This window comes from Podarcis erhardii (genome assembly GCF_964252035.2).
Source record: "Podarcis erhardii genome assembly, chromosome: 2".
In the NCBI taxonomy this organism is placed as follows: domain Eukaryota; kingdom Metazoa; phylum Chordata; class Lepidosauria; order Squamata; family Lacertidae; genus Podarcis; species Podarcis erhardii.
This window is the reverse complement of record NC_138498.1, coordinates 103,194,067-103,214,391: the sequence shown is the minus strand read 5'-3', so window position 1 is coordinate 103,214,391 and position 20,325 is coordinate 103,194,067. Positions and strand designations below refer to the sequence as shown.

The 20,325-nt window shown below is 42.0% G+C and overlaps 1 protein-coding gene across 12 annotated transcripts in view; it reads right to left on the bottom strand.

Moving 5' to 3' along the window:
* CADPS (calcium dependent secretion activator) overlaps positions 1-20,325 on the bottom strand; it is a 336,635-nt gene that overhangs the window by 127,453 nt on the left and 188,857 nt on the right. For all 12 annotated transcript variants that reach the window (XM_081852319.1, XM_081852323.1, XM_081852328.1 and 9 more), the window contains exons 12-13: positions 16,728-16,864; positions 5,547-5,734 (exon numbers count right to left, since the gene is read on the bottom strand). In XM_081852319.1, the coding sequence (XP_081708445.1) occupies positions 5,547-5,734; positions 16,728-16,864 (325 nt within the window). The remainder of the gene's footprint in view (positions 1-5,546; positions 5,735-16,727; positions 16,865-20,325) is intronic.

Genomic DNA, 20,325 nt, shown 5'->3' with positions numbered 1-20,325 from the left:
ACTGTAAACATTCATTTCAGTGAGAGAGTAAAGCATGGTCTCAAGTCACTTCCACTGAGATATACAGTAGTTGAAAGGGATCTGCATGGATTGTGTCCAACATAAACAGGGCCCAATCTAGTTGGCCCCTTCTGCATAGGGTTCAGTGCACACAATTGTTCCCATAAGTGTAGCACTTCATTCACAAAAGAGCTACCTGTAGGGCAAGGGGTGGGTGGGTGGCATCCAATTCCTGAGCTGTGTGCAGGAGGAGGTGGCAGTGGCAGGTGGCTTGTTCTGGGTGGCTTGTGCTTCAAGTCTTTGATTGTACACCCTTAATTCTATTTTAGGAATTTTACATTCCTAGATTAAAAGCAACGAAAATATAGAACCAATCCATTTCACACATAAATAAGCTTGATGAATTCACACATAATCCTGAACCATGGTTCAGCATTATGAGAATAAGATTGTGGAAGCTGAATACACACTCTATCTATGTCCCAAAGAAAGAAATTCCACTATACATCTCAGGGAGAAGAAAAATAATATTATAAAGTTATATTATAAACTAAAAAATGTTTTTTGATTTTCTAAGAAACAGAAAGAAAGTAAATTCTATCAGTAGTTTTTCCTAATAAAACATCTAAGCAGTCAACTGACAAAATCTTCCCAGCAAAGTCTGAAAATATACAGTGCAAAACTCTCTTTTTGTTTTGTAGACATTTCACATGATATGGCGCAGGGGTCACAGCTGAGCTAGAGGTGTATTTCTAACAGCAGCCATTTTATTCCTGTCCTGCACTGACACTGATCAGCTACCCCAGAACTGTATTCATGAAGCAGGACCCTGGATAGCATCTAGTTAGTTTCTTTCCTCTGATGGCCTGTCATTCTGTCAGTCCTGACCTTCAGGCTGTCCTGCACCATCTGAATCACATTCTCTCTGCACTTTCTCGCTGACTGCAAGCTACTGTTGTCTCACTGTCTGACCTTACACAAACACAATACAAACAGACAACCCACCTCAGCTCCATCACTGTCTATCGCTTACATGGGAGATTGATAGCCACACAGAATTCTCTCTCTTCGACCTTCATTACTAGAGTGGCATATTCTGACTGACAGCCAACCTCATTTCTCAGAAAGCTAAACTGCCAGTTGTTGGTGGTGTGAGCTTTCTCCCTTTTATTTCTTTCAAAAATCGCCTTCAATAAGCAAATGGATTTACTCACAAGTTTAACATGAGGCATGTTAAAGACATCTGCTCTTAGCCAGAGAAAACATGTTTTCAACATTGAAAAACAGAGAGAGCAGGATGGAGAGAAACATCTATAAAATAGTAATTAAGGCCACAGTTTTACACACTCTTACCTGGGATTAGTAAGCCATACTGAACTCAATGTGGCTTACTTCTGAATAGACATGCATAGGATTGCATGGTAAGACACGAAAGGTTTGCGATTTCTCTCTGTCCAAAACTACAAGTGGAAATCAAGTGCCAATCTGTAAACCCTAAGAATAGCCATGCTGGACTATCACTGCCCTGCTTTGTCTTCTGCTAAAAAGGATGTTCTGGCCCCACAGGGTTCAGTTATTTAGTGATAGCAAACCTCTCTATAGTATTAGTATTAAATAGAAGGAATAATAAGGCTGCTCCTTTAAGAAAAGGTAGTGCCTTTCCCCTTTCCAGACCTCAAGGCAGACTGGGAAATGAAGGCACAGTAATTTTCTAGTTTCTATTGGCTCTGCCCAAAATGGGAAAAACCTCCCTCTCCTTTGCAACCTGGTTCAGTTTAGTTCTTGCAAGCCGAGGAAGAGGGGTAAACTCACTTGTTCTTACAGAACTCCATGGAGAACTTCCTAACCACATTCATTCAAAGCCAAAGAAAAGCCTACTGGAATGAGAGTAAATATCTCCACATGTGCCTTGTGAACTTCAATAAAATGCATGTTTGAGAGCTTTGTGGAGTTTTGTTTATACTATCCTGATTGAGAGAAGTCTCAGGGTGGAACAAAGGAAGAAGGAAGAAGCCATTGTGATGTATTTGCCTACTTTAGAATTTGTCTGAGTGATCCTTTAACTTGCAGTGCTAATAGACTGAACTAGCATTTCAAAAATCACTTCAAGATCCACAGATGGTACAGTGGTGCCCCGCAAGACGAACGCCTCGCAAGACGGAAAACCCGCTAGACGAAAGGGTTTTCCGTTTTGGAGGCGCTTCGCAAAACGAATTTCCCTATGGACTTGCTTCACAAGACGAAAATGTCTTGCGAGTTCCTGCAGGTTTCCCCCCCCCTTTTCCTAAGCCCTAAGCTGCTTATCAGCTGATCCGCTGATAAGCCGCTTATCAGCTGATCCGCTAAAAGCCGCTAAACCGCTAATAGCGCTAATCCGCTAAGCTGTCAATGGGCTTGCTTTGCAAGACGAAAAACCCGCTATACAAAGAGCCTCACGGAACGGATTAATTTCGTCTTGCGAGGCACCACTGTACAATAGTTAAGCAATGGCTTTGCACATGATTACACACACCCTCATTGTAGCTACAGGTTTCATCAACAGATACAAAAGTTGCTTTTATCAGCTGATTATACAGATTTCCAGTCATGCCTCCGTCAACCATAATCCACACAGCTCAGACTGAACCTTAACTGTGTAAGTAATCAATACTCCAAAAGCTCTAAAAATTAAAAACCCACCTCCTGCATAATTTAGCACAGGTAACTCACTGCCCCAAGTCTTGTGGAAATGTATGAATGAAGCTGTAGTTCACACAGCACACCTGAAAATTTCTTCAGGTGCTTTGGAAAACTTCAACTTGCCTATTCTGAACCATGTTACCCATCATTCACCCCCCCTGGTCTTCTTGGTCCTTACAAACAACAAAAAGGTGAAGAGCTGAGAACCTCCTACTCATGGGATAGCTCTGTTTCGTGACTTCAAATCTAGGGATGTCCTTGAACTGGACTTTGAACAAGCTCTTTCTCAAGATCTCTGCATGGCCCACTCGAGTTTATATGCTACAGCCTGTATCTTCCTTATCCACCATGTTTCTCATGCTTTAAATTAGCCACTGGGTTAGATTGGTACTGGTGTACCAATAGAACTTGGGACCAGCATACCAGAATAAAAGATCGTCTCACCCCTTAAAAACCCAACCAATCACTGTGTCCTACAGAAGAGGGTGTCTTCATCATGGGGCCTATTCTGTAGGAATGGGGCCTTTAGCGTCACCGTACCAGCCCTTTAGAACTGCCTCCTGTTACATAGGTGTCATCTCTATTACCTTTTCAGCACCTACTGAAGACCTTCCTTTTTCAAGAAGACTTTTAAGTGGAGATTTTCATCCCAGTCTGTATCTGCACTGGATTTGAAGTTGTTTTTATGTGGGTGTTTTATTGCAGATTTTTTTTTTTTATTGATGTGTGTTTATTGTTAACTGCTTTGAGATGTTTTATGGGAAGTGATACCTAAATGGATGGATGGATGGATGAGTGACTGAGTGAGAAACCCTGTGTTAGTGATTGCATGTGTGCTCATGGAACAGCATTAATACATTTGTGGTTTCCTTTCCTTTTTCTTGCTCATATTTCTTGAGGTCCAAGCCAGGGTGCTCAGTGGCCGATACAAATTTCTGCAGCACAACCTTGTAAAATCTGCCATTTCTTACCTTTTGGGCTCTGGAGCTGGCTGGGGTTTGGAATCTTTCCTCTTTTTGGACTCCTTTTTGGAATCCTTTTTTGGCTCTACTTCGACGGCTGGGGGATTATTTGCCACTGGCAGTAGGGCACCAAGTATCTCTTCCATTTTTTGACTTTGGGACATGACAGGGATGGTTTTAAGTGAAAAGGTAAGGACAGCAGAAAACGGAAAGAAAAGGAAAAGTAACAAAAGAAAGTGTAACAGAAGAAATGAAAGAATACAAGCTAAAAGCAAATAATAGAAACAACAACAGTACACTAATAATAAATGCCAACAGCGAACAAAAGAAGCAAATGAAAGCCATAACCAAAAAGAAAATATGGAGAAGCAAACGCTGTTAGCCTGACAAGATGGATCAAATGAACTGTGACTTTAGTGGCAGCCTTATAATGTGAAATACCGGCAATGTGTATAATAATTCGTGATGATGTTTACCAGAGAGCTTACAAAAACACTTCATTATTTTATAACACTCTGCTATTCGGTAGCATATGCAGAGCAGAGTGTGATATCTCACTGTATAGAATGCAACTTCCAAAAACAAAACCATCAGTGCAACAATACTGTCGCTGTCTATAGAGAAAGGAAACTTATCTCAGCAACACTTTCAGGCGTAAAATCTACTGTTTAATCCTAAAAGGCTGGAGTGAGCTTGAAATGGCTGTGCAGCTATTGTGGCTGCCAAGTGGCAAAAGTGTTTTTGTGTTTTATTTTTAACTTTCCATAGATGTTCTGTCTGGTTCACTGTAGCAGGCTCAACTGACGGTCTGGCAAGGGAAGGTAACTGCGGACCTTATAGATTAGTAAAGCCCTGGTAGACTCTCATGTGTGGGTAATTCACCATTATATTGAGGGATATTCTTAGTTCTGTACAGCATGTTAGTGGAGCCAACAAGCCTTGCTCAAGTTTTACAAAGGACCTGGAAAAAAGGCAGAAGGCTATTTATTACCACTCCTTCCCCACTTTTCCTTCTCCTTTCATGCTGTTAAAAATACCTGGAGGAAGGAATCTCAGTTATTTCATCTTTGCGCTCTCCCACCCAATACAGAGACTGCATGAAGATCCAAATGTATACATTTTTGTAAATAAACTCAAGTATATCTTGCAGCATTCTGATATATGGTTTAAAAGAGAGCTGGGGGACCTGCAGCCCAGCATACATTTGTTGGACTCCAACTCCCATCATCCTCAGCCAATATCTGGGGATGATGGGAGCTGTAGTCCAGCAACAGCTAGAAGGCCACAAATGTTCCCCATTCCAGACTTTTTAAAAAAAATGTTGACTTGAAACATGCTTCCCAAATAAAATAAGATATAATGGTTATTTACAATCAAGTCATCAGAAGTTATGATTAAGTTGCAAAGTGGCCAACGTTACATTAAAAAAACAAAATCTGGATCTACATTTCAAAATATTCTTAACACATCGGTTTTGCATCTCAGTTACACAAGTTGAGTCTTAATAAGTACTTTATAGCAGAATACAGAACTTTTGTTTGTTAGTATTTAGCTGTCTATTCTCATTCAGATGAAAATGAAACAGGTCAAATTCATCGTACCCAATGGCAGATACATTCTGCAGCATCACACTACCCTACTTCTCCCCTCCCTCAAACTGCGTCAAGCTATTTTCTTAAGTGAACAAAAAGCAACAGTCAACTGTTTGGGTCTGTCTACACTTGATTCTTTGCTGCCTTCCTTTTGCTAACAGCAAGCAAGTCAGTTCTCCTGCCCAGTATGTTGTGTACCATACAATAAGAAGAACACAGCCACAGGGAAGGAGCCATTATGCAATAGTAGCCAAATAAATCTGTACTGGAGACTTGCCCCTCCCTGATGGAGACAAGCATGTCCTCCACTTACCTGTTGCCATGGACATGCGATGCGCAAAAGGCAAAGCTGTAGTGAAGCAAGGTAGGGTCAATCATCGCTCCATTTTCTGCTCTCTCAAGCAAGTCGCTGAGGTAGCAGAGATGCCTGTGACAGCCTCTGACTCCGTTACGTGCGCAGTACTCATCTAGCACAAATACCTGGCCGGGACTGAACCAGCCCTGTTTGGAAATAAGAGAGAATTTATTTCAAACAAAGGCATTGGATCTGGAAATGTGATGCTCGGCAACAGTGACAACAACAAATGGAAACCTCTATAAAGAAAGTATTAGCAATGGAAATGAAATGCATTTGCAAACACACGAAGCTTGCATTATTGTAAGTAAGTAAATATAAAACCAATAACCCTCAGAAGTTGGCTGCAGAAACTTAATATCACAATGACAGAGTGTACATCGGATTCACCAAATTTCAGAAAGAAGAACAATTTGCAAGGCTTTTACTACTGATCACTTTGTTTATTACTTATTGGCTTGCTAAACACATGAACACACCCCAGCTGATAATCATCTTCTATTACTAGCATACAAACAAGTTTGTGGCTGACTGAAGCTGTGAGTCAGGTACCTGCAAATTGAATGAATCACCCACAAGTCACCCATTCAGAGGGACAATCCCCATTCTGATCGACATTAATATAAAGCAGCCAGCAAGAGAGAAAACAACAGGAAGAATTAACAGCACAGTTCCAGAATGATACCAGAAGTCCTAGCATAATGTAAAGGCTTTTCTAGTCCCACAACTGGTATTCTGATAACAGAGGTAAGGCAGCCATCATGACATTCATTAATTAGTGTGTTATGATACCCATTTCAACAGGCACAACTTCTTTCAAAGAATCCTGGGAGCTCTAGCTTGTTAAGGGTGCTGAGAGTTGTTTGGTGACGCCCTGTTCCCCTCCCAGTTACAATTCCCATAGTTCATTGCGAAGAGGGATTGATTGTTAAATCATGCTGGGAACTGTAATTCTGGATGGGGAATCAGGGGTCTCCTATCAACTCTCAGCACCCTTAACAAACTACAGCCCCCAGAATTCTTTGGGGGAAGCCACAACTGGTTAAAGTGGGATCAGAGTGCTTTAAATGTATGGGGTGAAGGGAATTCTGCAGTCACCAAACCCAGCCCTTTGAACCTATGCTTCATTCCATGCAGGTGTGGGCACACAGAATTGGGACTGCATCTCTGGCTCCATCAGGGATCTTCATGTGCCCCAGGACCTGTTCCAACAAGGGCCTGTAGGCATACATGCCTAGGTGCATGGGCTCTGGTTGTGTGATTTGTACCCCTGTAAGAATGGAACATAGGGCTCATGTGCACAGAACCAGTGCATGTCACGAGATACATGTCTAGACTTTGTATGGATGGCATCTGGAACACATGGAGGTTAGAGTAGCGATAGCAGTTGTGATCCCAATTGTCACCTCTGTGCACAAAAATGAAATATTTGCCAAGAGCTAAGGCTCCTCTAGTAAAAGAGAGGAAGAAAAGTCTACCAGATGCTATGGGCTAACTATGCCAGTGTGGTGTAGTGGTTAAGAACAGTGGACTCGTAATCTGGTGAACCAGGTTCGCTTCCCCACTCCTCCACATGCATCTGATGAGTGACTTTGGGCTAGTCACACTTCTCTGAAGTCTCTCAGCCTCACTCACCTCACAGAATGTTTGTTGTGGGGAAGGAAGGGAAAGGAGATTGTGAGCTGCTTTGAGACTCCTTAAGGGGAGTGAAAGGCGGGATATCAAGTCCAAACTCTTCTTCTTCTATGCAAATATATGCTTACAACATATAAGCTTACAAATTACATACATAATTTTATTTGTATGGCGCCTTCCACAGTTCAAACCATGCTCAAGGTGGCTTACAACATGAACAAATACATAACTACAACATCACAAAGGTAGTCATAAACAAGATTTTTTAATTAAAAAAATACACAACCAAACAGTACAACTTCCACATAAATCTGAAATAAAGATAGAAAAACCCAACATTCACACCCCTTCCAGCAAAACATGCCAGCCCAAGAATCTGTTCAGCAGCCTCAATTTTTGTAGCTGGAGTCAGTCAGGACTTTGCCTTCCCAGGCCAGGTGGAAAAATGGTCTGCAGGAAAGGAAGCAGGTCTTTTAGGACTCACAACCAAGGTGGTTTATAAGGCTCAAGCTGTATAAGAGTTTTATAGGTCAATACTAAGATCTTGGGATTGTGAATGGAATTTGATTAGAAGCCAGTTTATATTCAGGTGTAATGAAAGTAAAGCAAAATTATATTCCCGGCGGACCATCATGTTTGCCTCGAGTTGCTTTCTCAGAACAGTCTACAGGGCCACTGCTCATGATAAGAAGTGTTATAATAGTGAAGTTTCAAGGTTGCAGAGGCATGAATTAATAGGGAAGCAACTTTGTAAATCTATCCCAGCATGCTAGAGCACGATACCATCGTTTTACGGCGGGAGAACGTGCATTATGGTGACAGCGATGATGGCTTCTCAGGTAGACTGTCTCTCACCTAATTTGAAATTCTGTTAAGTATGATAACCAAGGCATTTTTCAAAAAAAAAATCAAATCTTCAGTATCGATAGGGATGCTGAACAATTGATAAGATGTGCGTATATCGTGCTTCAAAACTGCAGAATCTTTCATCTTTTAATTGAAAAGTTCCTGCAGGGAGTAGATCAATGCCCTGCCCCTTCAGGCAACTTGTTTGCCACCCCATCTGCCACCCCAAATGCTACGTCTTTGAAATGACGCTGCTGTGAAAAGATTAAAATATATTTTCTACCACTCGGATGACACCAAATCTTTTCTGGATGCCAAAATAGCTACTGTTGAGGAGAGTTGAAGAAATATCAATTAAGAAACTCCGTCGAAGGGATTTGCTTATCCTTGTTGGGCCAACTCCAGAACAGATTGAAAAAGGGATGAAAATAATGAGGGGCAGAATCAAAGGCATGGGGAGGGGAGCAGATACAGTTCCTTTCATTACTCCAGTCGCCAGAAAGCGCATGTGTGAAAACGAAGACGCTGATTGAGAATAACGCAGAAGGTGGCCTGTCATGAGAGTCCTCTGATGGCGGCTTCTTTTCTCTCTTCCCACTTCGAGAGAGCTACCGGGATTCTGCTTTTTAGTGGAGGGGGCTGAGACTAAAATATTTCCCATACTTTGTGTCTGTCTGGGGTGCGTGGGGCAGGGCGAAGGGAAAGCAAAATAAAAGGCACGCTGCTGATTTCTAGTGGGATTTAGACTTCTGGGGGGGGGGGGGAGAGGGAAAGAACACCCAAATCTACAGTTGGGCAATAGGTTTAATATCACAACATGTCACAAAACAATGTCAAGCTTTCGAGTTCTACTGAACTCTTCATTAGGCTACAGGATGTGCAAAGCAGGGAGAGCGGCATGGGTGGTACGAGTTCCGATTTGGTCTCGCCTGAGACCATTTCCCCCAAGCCACACCCACCTGCTCCTGTGCCACCAGGTGAGGGGCAGGTGGAGATGTGCTTGCCAGTGTATAATCAGAAGCCCTGAAGTGCAATCCTGAGTGTGCATTGGCAAGGGAGGCTTGCTGAGCTGGTTACAGATCTAAATGGCTACAAGGCCATATAGGGGATTGCAGGGATGGGGTCAGTCAGCTTGGATAGCTCAGTGGGTTAGGGTGCGGTGCTGAAAATGCCAAGGTTTGCAAGTTTGATCCCCATATAGGGCAGCTTCACATTCCTGCACTGCAGGGGTGGTGTGTGTGTGTGGACTAGATGTCCCACAGGTTCCCTTCCAACTGTACAGTTCTGTGATTGTTGGATAGGGTAATAATAATAATAATAATAATAATAATAATAATAATAATAATTTTTATTTATACCCCGCCCTCCCCAGCCAAGACCGGGCTCAGGGCAGCTAATAACCAATAATAAAAACAAGTTGATTAAAACACAATTTAAAAAACAAGATTAAAATACAACATTAAAACATTAGGATGCAGCCTCTTCACAGGAGGAGAAAGGAAAAAGAAAGAGGGGGAGGGCCCTGCGGAAAGAAATCAGATCCCGCAGGGCCCTGGTCTCATGAGACAGAGCGTTCCACCAGGCCGGAGCCAGTGTTGAGAAGGCTCTGGCTCTGTTTGAGGCTAATCTAACTTCCTTAAGCTCCGGGACCTCTAGGGTGTTGCTATTTATGGACCTTAAGGTCCTCCGTGGGGCATACCAGGAGAGACAGTCCCGTAGGTACGAGGGTCCTAGGCTGTGTAGGTAACGTGTCATATTTGATATTTAGCTGCAGCCTCTAAGCAGCCCCTAAAAAAAAAGGGAAAAAAGGAACAGGAGGTGGTTTCAGGCAGGTTGGCCGACCAGAACCACTTTGCAGATCTACCTTTCATTTCGCGCTCTTGCATTTGTGAATCTATTTTTCTCCTTAGTTCGGTTTCCTCCATGGCTTTTTGTCTACGGGCTCCTTTTTCTGAGCTTGCCAAACATTGCCTAGAATGCCTTCCCTGGTCGACCCTTGTCTCTGTGCCCTAGTTTTTCTAGTCCCAACTGCAGTTCATGATTTTGGGGGGGCAGAATCATAACCCTAGATCTGCCGGGATGAGCGAGTTAGGATGTGGTTGATCTCCAGCTCAGGCAGTTTGTCTCCAACCCTGGCTCAGCTGAAGATGTGCTAGTTCAGCCAGTGCCCAATAAACCTTGGAAAATGGGTGTTCCAAAAGAGTGGTAGAGGAGGGGCTGGATAGTTAAATTTATGCTGGATTCTTGACTCTGTTCGGCTTGATCATGCGACTTGGCAACCCAGCGAAAGCTACACCAGCAAAAAGGGTGGTGTAAATCAAACTCTGTTTTAAAGGCTTGTTTTTTGTTTGCCAGGCTTTGAATGAATTTGGATCTGGTGTAGCTTTTGCTGGTTTCTCATACTTGCAGTTCAGGAAAGTTTTTAATATGTGACATTTTAACATTTTAATGTATTTTTAATCTTTGTTGGAAGCCACCCAGAGTGGCTGGGGAAACCCAGCCAGATGGGCAGGGTACAAATAAAAAATTATTATTATTATTACTACTACTACTACTACAGTTGCTTCCTTCCTTACTGCAATTTGTTTGCTGGGGGAATCCTACCATGTCACTGACACTTCCATGGGCTCTCTTATGGGATTTGCCATTTGAAACTGAACTATGCTTGCCATGGAAACTCTCCTAGAGTCGGTGTAACTTCAGCAGATGGTTGTTCTTCTCACTTCAGGTGTCCTTTGTTCCTTTATTCCATCTCCAGATCCAAATCAAGAAACTCACGCAGCACCTTCTAAACGCTCACTTTTTCAGCAGGGAACAAGGTGTCTGGAATACAACTGAGACTTAGCCTTTATGATCCTAGGGATCTATTTCCGTTTTGTTATAGCAACGTTGAAGTCCATTTTGCAACCAAATTTCTTGGATAAATGAAGGTTAAGGTGGTCATCTGTTGAGCATACCCCCCCATCTTCCCTGGAAATAAAAATGAAATTGTTTTAGAAAGGCCTGATGGTAATTTTCACCTTCGTGGGATTGCTATTTATTCTAAAATTATTCTTAAAAAAGAAGAAGAAGCCATGGCACTTATTTTTGTCCATAGAACTTGTCCTCTGATAAACTTGGCTTCTTTCTGGTGACTTTTGGCTCCATTGTGGAATGATGTTCCTGCATTTTCCTTTTTTCATACAAGACTCAGCATGATAGCAGTTCACTGCTTTGTGAATGAACACTGAAGCACAGGGGAAAAAATGCATAAAAGCACTGGCAGAAGATAACAGGAAAATGGTAGATAGGCTATTTGTTGGGACCACGACTATGTAACCATCTGAAGAAAATACTTGCCATCCTACCAGATAACATTCTGCAATGTATTGGGAAGCTTGAGTCTAAAGTAGAGAACCTTATAAGGCAAAGGTGCAAACTCCACAAATGGTAACACCACTGCTATTCCCAGTTCAGGAATGGCGGAAAAGCCCAAAGCTGCAGATCTTATCAGTGGAGCCCGTGAACAGGGTGACTTGCCTTTCATGAATGGCTTCCCCTACTGTCAGGGACCGTGCTGAGGAGGGCTGCACTGAGGAGGAATGGTAGGATCCCCCCCTCCCCCTGCTCTTGCATCTTCTCAGGATCAGGAGGACAGTATAGACTTGGAACAGTGGTTTGCAGAGGGGCAGAGTTCACAAGGCAGAAGCTGGGAAATACTGGATGGGGAACAGCTAGGAGAAGCAGCATTGGGAAAGAGAGAGTTAACAGATTCACAGTCTCTGGACAGGGTCCACCCCCCTTCTCCAAGGACACAGAGAGTTTAGAAAGTGTTAGAACAGAAAGCGCAGAGGGTACAAGCTCAGATTGCAAGACGTAAGAGTGACGTAGATTAATAGGGATGGAGGGGGGTGACCCTTAACTGGGAGTGTTGCCATTTCTAGTAGACGTGTTTGTTCTCTCGCTGTGATTATTAAAGATTCTAACTGGTAAGACGTTCCTTTCGTTTGATCTTTTGTTTACTGCCGCGGGGGAGGAAGCCGATTCCCCAAAAGCTGACAGCTATTGAGGAGGACAAAACAAAAAGGAAGAAAGATATGTGGTGATAGGCAATTTGGGATGTGGACGGATCCATACAGTCCTCCTTTCTTTTTCTTTTTTTTTACCTCAGTGAGTGTATAGGGGATAGGGAGCATCAAGAGAGGTACGCAGAGGCCAGAACAAGAACTGTTGTGTAGAGGGGTGCCTTGTTTGCCGTCTTTGGGGACCTCTGGGTAGCTCACCAAACCTCTGTAGCCTGGAACTGGGTGTGTGGATTGCAGCTGGGCACTGAATGAGACACAGCTGTGGGAAGGCTGAGGAAGCCCTATATACCCATCAAAAGCAAGCCTAGAGGAAGAGACTTGAATGGTGTCAGAAGGTTCCAGGAACCTTCTTTGCTGTGAAATTTTTTATTTTTTTGAGAGGAGGAGCTCTCGGTTTGTTTGGGTCTTGAGCAAGAGCCAGGAGGCTGAAAGAGGAGGTATGTCAGAAGGAGAAGGGATTGATATTAGTTCATTTATCAGTAAATGGCTTTAATGGTTTCATTTTGAATTTTTGTAGCATTCATTTTAGTTTACAAAATGGCCTAAAATAAATAGTTTTTACTTAGAATAATATTTAAAATGGGAAATTAACAAATAATAATACTAAAAATTCTGAATTGAACAACTGACAAAAAATTCCCAGGCGCTATTGAAAGAGTATTCATATAACACCCTGAGACTAGGCTTTCTGGCATTTCCCATTGAATATTTAGATCACTGATGTTATTGATTTTTAAAAATACAGAATGTTTTGGAATCATCCAGTTTGACATTTTCAGAAACTCTGCAATCTCTGAATGCCACCATTTTTTGGGGTGTGTGTGTGTGTGTGTTTCAAAAGTCTTAGAACGTTTGAATGCAAATTTTCATTTCAGATATAAAGGAGAAAGTATGCTTATCTCTGCAGCTTTTGGGTCCATTTCAAGAGTAGTAGAACAAAGCACATTAAGTCACCACATGTCAAATCCACAGAGCAGAAAGGCACCAATTGCAGTGTTAAAATATGGGAGTGAGTACCAGTGATGGACAGTAGAGGCATCTTCTAAAAGGCCATTTGCAGAGAGGGAGCCTATGGCTATGAAGACTGTGGCAGGCAGCTTCAGTAAATGGTGCCAACAACACTTCTGCTTCTTCCCCCAAATGCTTCTCCCTGCCAAGAAGTGTCGCCTCTGTCTTATCTGCGATGAGTCAGTTTCTTTGTTTTCATACAAATCTCTGCCTCTGTGGGGAATCAAGCGAAGCTGTACAGCGGTGGCTCAAGAAAGAGCAAGGATGCTGTTTCTAGGGCATCTATCTGTCTATGAAACTGTCATAGAGCGAAGAAGAATTGCCATAAGAACAACTGTAGAGGCACATTTTACAACAGAGAGGGAGGGGTACTGTACTCATTCTAAACTCAGAGAGACATGGCCCTCTGGTACGTTTGCTCGAGTTCCCTCGGGACGCCTCTGCATTGACTCATCTATGGCAGCGTTGAACTATGGGCTGATTCACAGATGTGCTCTCTCCTGAGTAGGGAAATTAGCAGTAAGTTGCATCCAATGCTAGCCCTACCCAGAGTAGACCCACTGAAGTTAACAGGCATGACTAACATAGGTTCATTAATTTCAGTGGGTCTGTTCTGAGCAGATCTTACCGGGAGGGAACCCAATTTTCTTTCTGCACAGCCTTACACGTTATCTTCAGGACCAGGCTTCCAGTCATGGCAGGATCACCTGTGAACCAGTTGGTATTTACATCTTATTTGCAACTTGAAAAAAAATCTTAGTGAGTCAAGCTGTGTGAAGCCCAGCAAATGGAGAACTTGGCTTGATATTGTTAGTATGGAATTGACACACACACACACACACACACACACACACACAGTCTCTCTCTCTCTCTCTCTCTCTCTCTCTCACACACACACACCTTTAAAAAATCCACATAAGTATAAATAAATGGGCTGCAAAGGCTTCACATATTGTGTTTAAGATTCCATATTATTCCATATATTGCATTTGAAAAAGCAGCTTTATTTCATCTCATTAACTTTAATGGTAAAATAGAAAACCTATATTTTATAAGGAGGCTCATATGCAGCCAAGACATGGAATGCAGATGAGCATTATAGATAGTGGTTTCTCTGAGGCATGTATGTTACAGGTGAATGGATCAGTATCTGCTGCCTCCCAAAGAAAAGCTACCCAATACTTTAAGACACAATGATAAGTTTTCATTTTAGGAGCCAGCAAAGGGGAATACACTTGTCTCTAGCAGCAAACACTCTCCCTCTCTCTCTCTCTCTCTCTCTCTCTCTCTCTTTAGGATCCATTCTATTCTCTTGGTTGGTATCTGTTTTTTGTATATTGGTAATATGGGACCTCATGGTGATTGCATAATAATAACAACATACAGTGGGGCAGTGAGAGTGGGCAAGGTAGAGATAGGTTGCTACGCTTACTTTTTGTTTGCTGGTAAGTAGAATTGTAGCCTCAATATACCAGCACAACCACCAGTGCCAAGTTCAAAACAAGGGTTTTGATTTAAAACAACAACAACACAGAAAATAAATTCAAGTAAGCAATGCCCACCCACTTTAAACATTGTTCATAGAGCCAAACAGCTATTTAGAATAATGGAACTGTAGTCAGAAAGAAGCAAAGGCCTTCGCTGAGATTTGATAAATAAGATGTTCATCTGGTCACTCATGGTGAGTAGACGTCACCTTGAGGTGATCAATGAAGAAAACTTTTTAAAGACAGCTGTTTCTTTCCTTATTGGCCACTGACGTACCGTAGTTCATTAATGTAGGTTTGTGCAGACAACTTTACTTTACTAGCAACCTTTGTGGACAGAGCTGCAAGTCTGCCTTTATGTTCTTCCCAAGCCTGAGGACAGCTCTGTTCATTCCCCACCCTTCACCTGTCCAATGCAGACCCAAGCATACCATAATCATGGCCAGATAATCATGTGCACAGCACAAGAATGTTTGCAGAACATATCATGCAGCAATGAAAGGTGAAAACAAATTCAGTCTGATCTGGAGGGAAAACCTTTCATGACTCCAATAGGGTAATCATTCAGGCCCCCATTATGAGAAAAAAACATCCAAACCAATGCAAATTTTATTGAACTGTTATTCCAAATCTCCCAGGATCCTATAATAATGTATTTATTTCTTATACCTTGCACATCTGACTGGAAAAACAGCAGCAACACAACAGACCATACGACAGAAGGTTGTATATTTATCTCTTTGACATCTGACAGGAGGGTGTTCCATAGGGCAGGCACAACTACTGAGAAGGCCCTCTGCCTGGTTCCCTGTAACCTTACTTCTTGCAGTGAGGGAACAACCAGAAGGCCATCGGCGCTGCATCTCAATGTCTGGGCTTAATGATGCGAGCAGAGATGCTCCTTCAGGTATACAGGGCCAAAGCTGTGTAGGGTTTTAACTACTATGTCTAGTAGTTGAAACAACAGACTAGCAGGTAAGTCTAGTCACAATTTGAATTCCTCAGCAGAGGAAAGCTATGTTGGAGGATTTAAATGGTTTCAAGACATAGCTACACAGGGTGGGTCCAAGGCTGCAAATAACTTTTATAAATTATGTTCAGTACAATCAAGGAGGTGTGCCAGAACCGTAATCCTGCCATCATAGGAACAAGCGAACGATAATATATACTGTGAAAGTATATGCATTCCACACAAAAAAAGTGTAATGTTCTGAAAGTGTCTGACCCGACACAAAAGTCAAGTAAAAGCTAAAGTCCCAACTGCAGGATCAAACACAGCTTTGGGTGTAGTCACATTCAATAAATAGCAATGTACATTAAAAATTATACAGGAATTTAACACACGTTAGTGATGGCCAAATTTATTTCCTGGTTCAATTCCACCGACTTTGGGATGCGGGTGGCGCTGTGGGTTAAACCACAGAGCCTAGGACTTGCCGATCAGAAGGTCGGCGGTTTGAATCCCCGCGACAGGGTGAGCTCCCGTTGCTCGGTCCCTGCTTCTGCCAACCTAGCAGTTCGAAAGCACGTCAAAGTGCAAGTAGATAAATAGGTACTGCTCCGGCGGGAAGGTAAATGGTGTTACCGTGCGCTGCTCTGGTTCGCCAGAAGCAGCTTAGTCATGCTGGCCACATGACTCGGAAGCTGTACGCCGGCTCCCTCAGCCAATAAAGCAAGATGAGTGCTGCAACCCCAGAGTCGGTCACGACTGGACCTAATGGTCAGGGGTCCCTTTACCTTTTAGTGATGGCCAAATTTATTTCCTAGTTCAATTCCACTGACTTTGCTGGTTAGGATATGACGTGAAGCAATGATGGATACTGAAGTATGAGTGTCAGTTCTGTTTCTTGTTTCTTAGCATTTACATGTCAATATTTTATTAAAAAGGAGACATGAAACCCTATGCTGTGCAGAATGGCTAGCAAAGACAGTAGGTTCAACAGAGGTTGTTTTTGAAACATAAGACGTTTGGGGGCCAGTTTCGGACCTGGAGTAAGCAGGCACGGCTTCCACTAATTGCAGTGGCACGGCACACACTTCCCCCAAATCAGACTTTGGTGCCCAGTATTGATATTATATAGACCAAAGAGTATACTTGCCAGACAAGAATAGGAATCATTAAGTCTGTGGTCCAAAGTGAGGCGCTGAAGCATCTCAAAGAGTGCAGCGTGGTCAAAGTTACAGGGATTGGAAGAGATAAATTCATCCATGCCATGCTTTTGAGCTCTATCTGCATCTGTTCATTTATACATATAGAGAAAGAAACAATTTAGAGAAACGTTGCATTGCATAAGATGCATCAAATGCTATTAAATGAAGCACGAGAACTACTTCGCTCCCTAGCGTTCGGCTGAATTCCAGGCTCACAAGCCTCTATCAAATAGTCTTCAGCTTCCATTGTCAACTTGCAACACTTATTTATTGCCTCGAGGCCAAAGGTACTAGAATCAGCATCTACCCCACTTGAGCACATTTCTTCTGTACTTAACAAGAGAACTTTTCCCTCATGAAAGCAAACAAACCTCCAAAAGAACTCATCCCAAAAAGCAAACTAGAAGGACGGTAACAAACAGCCAGTTCCTATTTATGTATTTCTAAATCATTGTAATAGATTCTGCCATTCTAAGGAAATGTGGTTCATTATGTTTTCTTAATTTTACTATATTTGGCTAAGCATAAGCCCTTTTAGACTTTTTGGGACTAAAATCTTATCCATCATGGTTTGTTTGTTTTTTTACTCAACCTGCAGACATAAACATAGGGGTGTGGGTTTTTTGCTATTTATTTTTTTTACAGCAGATTTAAAATCTTTTCTGGAAGAAACAACATAAAAGATGCTCCTTTAAACATCATAGACAAGTTAAGTGGAGGTGCAATTTCTATTTCAGTGACAGAGCAGTCTGATTATTATTTTTTGGACCCTATTAAAAATTGATTCAGATAATTACTGTGCAATCCTATATACATTTCAACCCAGAAGTATGTTTTACAGATTTTAGTGGGACTAACCGTCAGGTAAGTGCACATAGGATTGCAACCTAAGCATTGTATCAGGGTTCAACTTCTGTTCTACTTTGTGGGGGACAGGAGAAATGCAAGATGCTGCCCTAGCCTATTAATAATAATAATAATAATAATAATAATTTTTTATTTGTACCCTGCCCTCCACGGCCATAACCAGGCTCAGTGCGGCTAACATCATGTAAATAATACATGTTTAACTCGGATAAAATACCCACTTTGTTCGTTTCATTTTAAACTGATGTCTTTTGGTAGAAGTTTACAGAGACTACACCTATTATTCACATTAATTAATTAATTAATTAATTAATTGAAATCATACCTAGATAGCAGGAAGTATTTTGTAGAAAGGAGCATGTCTACAAAAGACACTGTTTCCAGTCCTAACGCAGATGTGTTTTGTTCAGGAGCAACAGAATTAAAATAACCCCTTTCCCTTAAATTCTTTTTCTCCATTTACTCAGTTTTCTGCTAAGTGAGGCCTTGCACAAATCCTCAACAAATAAAGCAGGAAATCGGGATTTAAATCCCCACCTTGTTTACAGCTTCCTACTAAGGTCTTAAGAGAGTTAGCAAAGCTGAAGGGCACAATAGCACACTTAAAATGAAGACCTAGAGTTTCTTTGGGATGATTCTCACTTCAAAAGCACAACAAGATTTTTCTTTTTAAAGGCCTGTGTTTCAAAAACAGCGAGTGGAGCTGTGCTTATATAGAAACAAAGGAGATTTCTGTGAAAGGTTTCTGAAGTGGGGAGCACTGCACAAATTGCTTTGAGAACGCCCGGCTCCTATATTAAGGAATTAGTGCAGCCTTTTTTAATAAAAAGAAAACAAGAGAAGGGAGGGGATGAACCTTTTATAGTATATTATCTACATAGAAGATTTTGGTTTTCTAAAAGGCTACACGAGCAAACTATAAAACCTGCAGCATCTCCATTAACTGCAACGAGGTGTTAGTTCAGCAAATAATGTATGTGTTTCTTTGATTCTGTACGCTGAACTAAAAATGGCAGCCTAACCTTTCCCTGTACATGCTGACTTGGAATAAAGCCTCACTGAATTCTGAGGGGCTTAACTGCAACCCACTGAAAGGATAGGATTCCAGAGTATGGTTTTATGTTTTTTGTTCAGTTTGAACATATTTTATTCAATAACTGGTTGATCTTCTAATTTATCTTTTATCAAATTAATTTCTAGCTGCACGTCTACAGGGCAGCGTTAAATATCGTTTTATCTGGTTGGCTGATGCCACACGATTAGCCCTGTATGTTTCTCAGTTCAGTGGCAAGGAATGTGTGAATTAAGTCAAACACCTTGGCTGCAAGCCATAGTGCCGGCTCTACCATTAGACGGAGTAAGGCAGCTGCAGGCTACAGCAGAGAATGTCATCCCATCATCAATACTGATGATTGTGCATTGTTAAGTTACAATGGACTAGGCTGTAAGTTTACTTTCCCTTCAGGCTTAAGACCTTCAGCCAAGTCCAGTATAACCTTGGGTTTCAAACTGCAGCACACTATGAGCAACCAATCAGATGCTGTCTATCTCTTTTGACAGACGATGCCCATCCCCTCTGGGCCAAGATCAATTTGATGAATACAAATACACCAGCAAAAGGCTTCCCCACCCCTGCCATTTTCAAGTTTTACAGCAGCCAGAATAATAAACACGTAATAAATCAAAAGCTTCACAGTTTTAACAGGCTGGATGAAGCTTTTTAAAATTATTTAAAATAGTCAAGGCTGTGTTCAAATTTCCCTGAGTAGACTGCAAGCTGACAAATTGGCTGGAGGCCTTCATTTGCCAGTTCTGCTCAGATATTTCATGACTTTTCCAATTATGAGCCATGGTGCCTTGTCAATCCCGATGCTTTAATAAGTGAGCCAGAGTAAACTGGCTACGAGTTGAAAGCGCCCCTCATCCTCTAAGCGGGTAGAATTCTGACCTCACAGGAATCCAGTGTCATGCTCAGCCTCTTTTAATAGTTATTAAAAATTAAATGAACCTACATGATTTTTTTTAATTTTAAAAAACAAAAGCTTACATTCGAGTCTTTATCACTAGACATGGCCTGATATGGTAGTTTGGCTCTGAGTATAGGTGGGAAACATGTTTATTTCTCTCTCTCTCTCTCTTTTTGCAGTAGAAACTGGTCTTCAGAATACATGCACACAGGTGCTTTTGCAAAGATAAAGAATTGCACCTGTGCATGGCTGTGTCTGCCAATGACTTCCCCTGCATCCTACCTGGTAACACCAGGAATAAGAATCAGCTGGGACAAAGTTATTGCTGAGTCATCACTGACCCAGCTTCTTGTAAGAACAGCAGATAGGCTGCAGGCAAGCAAATAGACATACCAGCTTTTGAGAGTAGGAATCTGTCTGCCTGCCTCCATCATTTCCCTGCTTCCCTGAGCTTCCTACTAGGTGTCTTGGTCTTGCTTTTGTGCCCTGAAATGGTAGCATCCTGTCCTATATTGCCTCGACTCTAGACCTGACTCAATTTGGGCCAGGATTGTGGTCCATGGTCTTTTGTAGTAGACAAACTAGGGAGCATGTGGCAAAACTGTTTCTGCAATGCACCGCATCAGCCTGTAGCTGGGAAGAACAGGATGGCTGACGGCTGCCCCATATTTAAAAATGACTCCCCGTACATTGAAAACTTCTCATTTCCCCA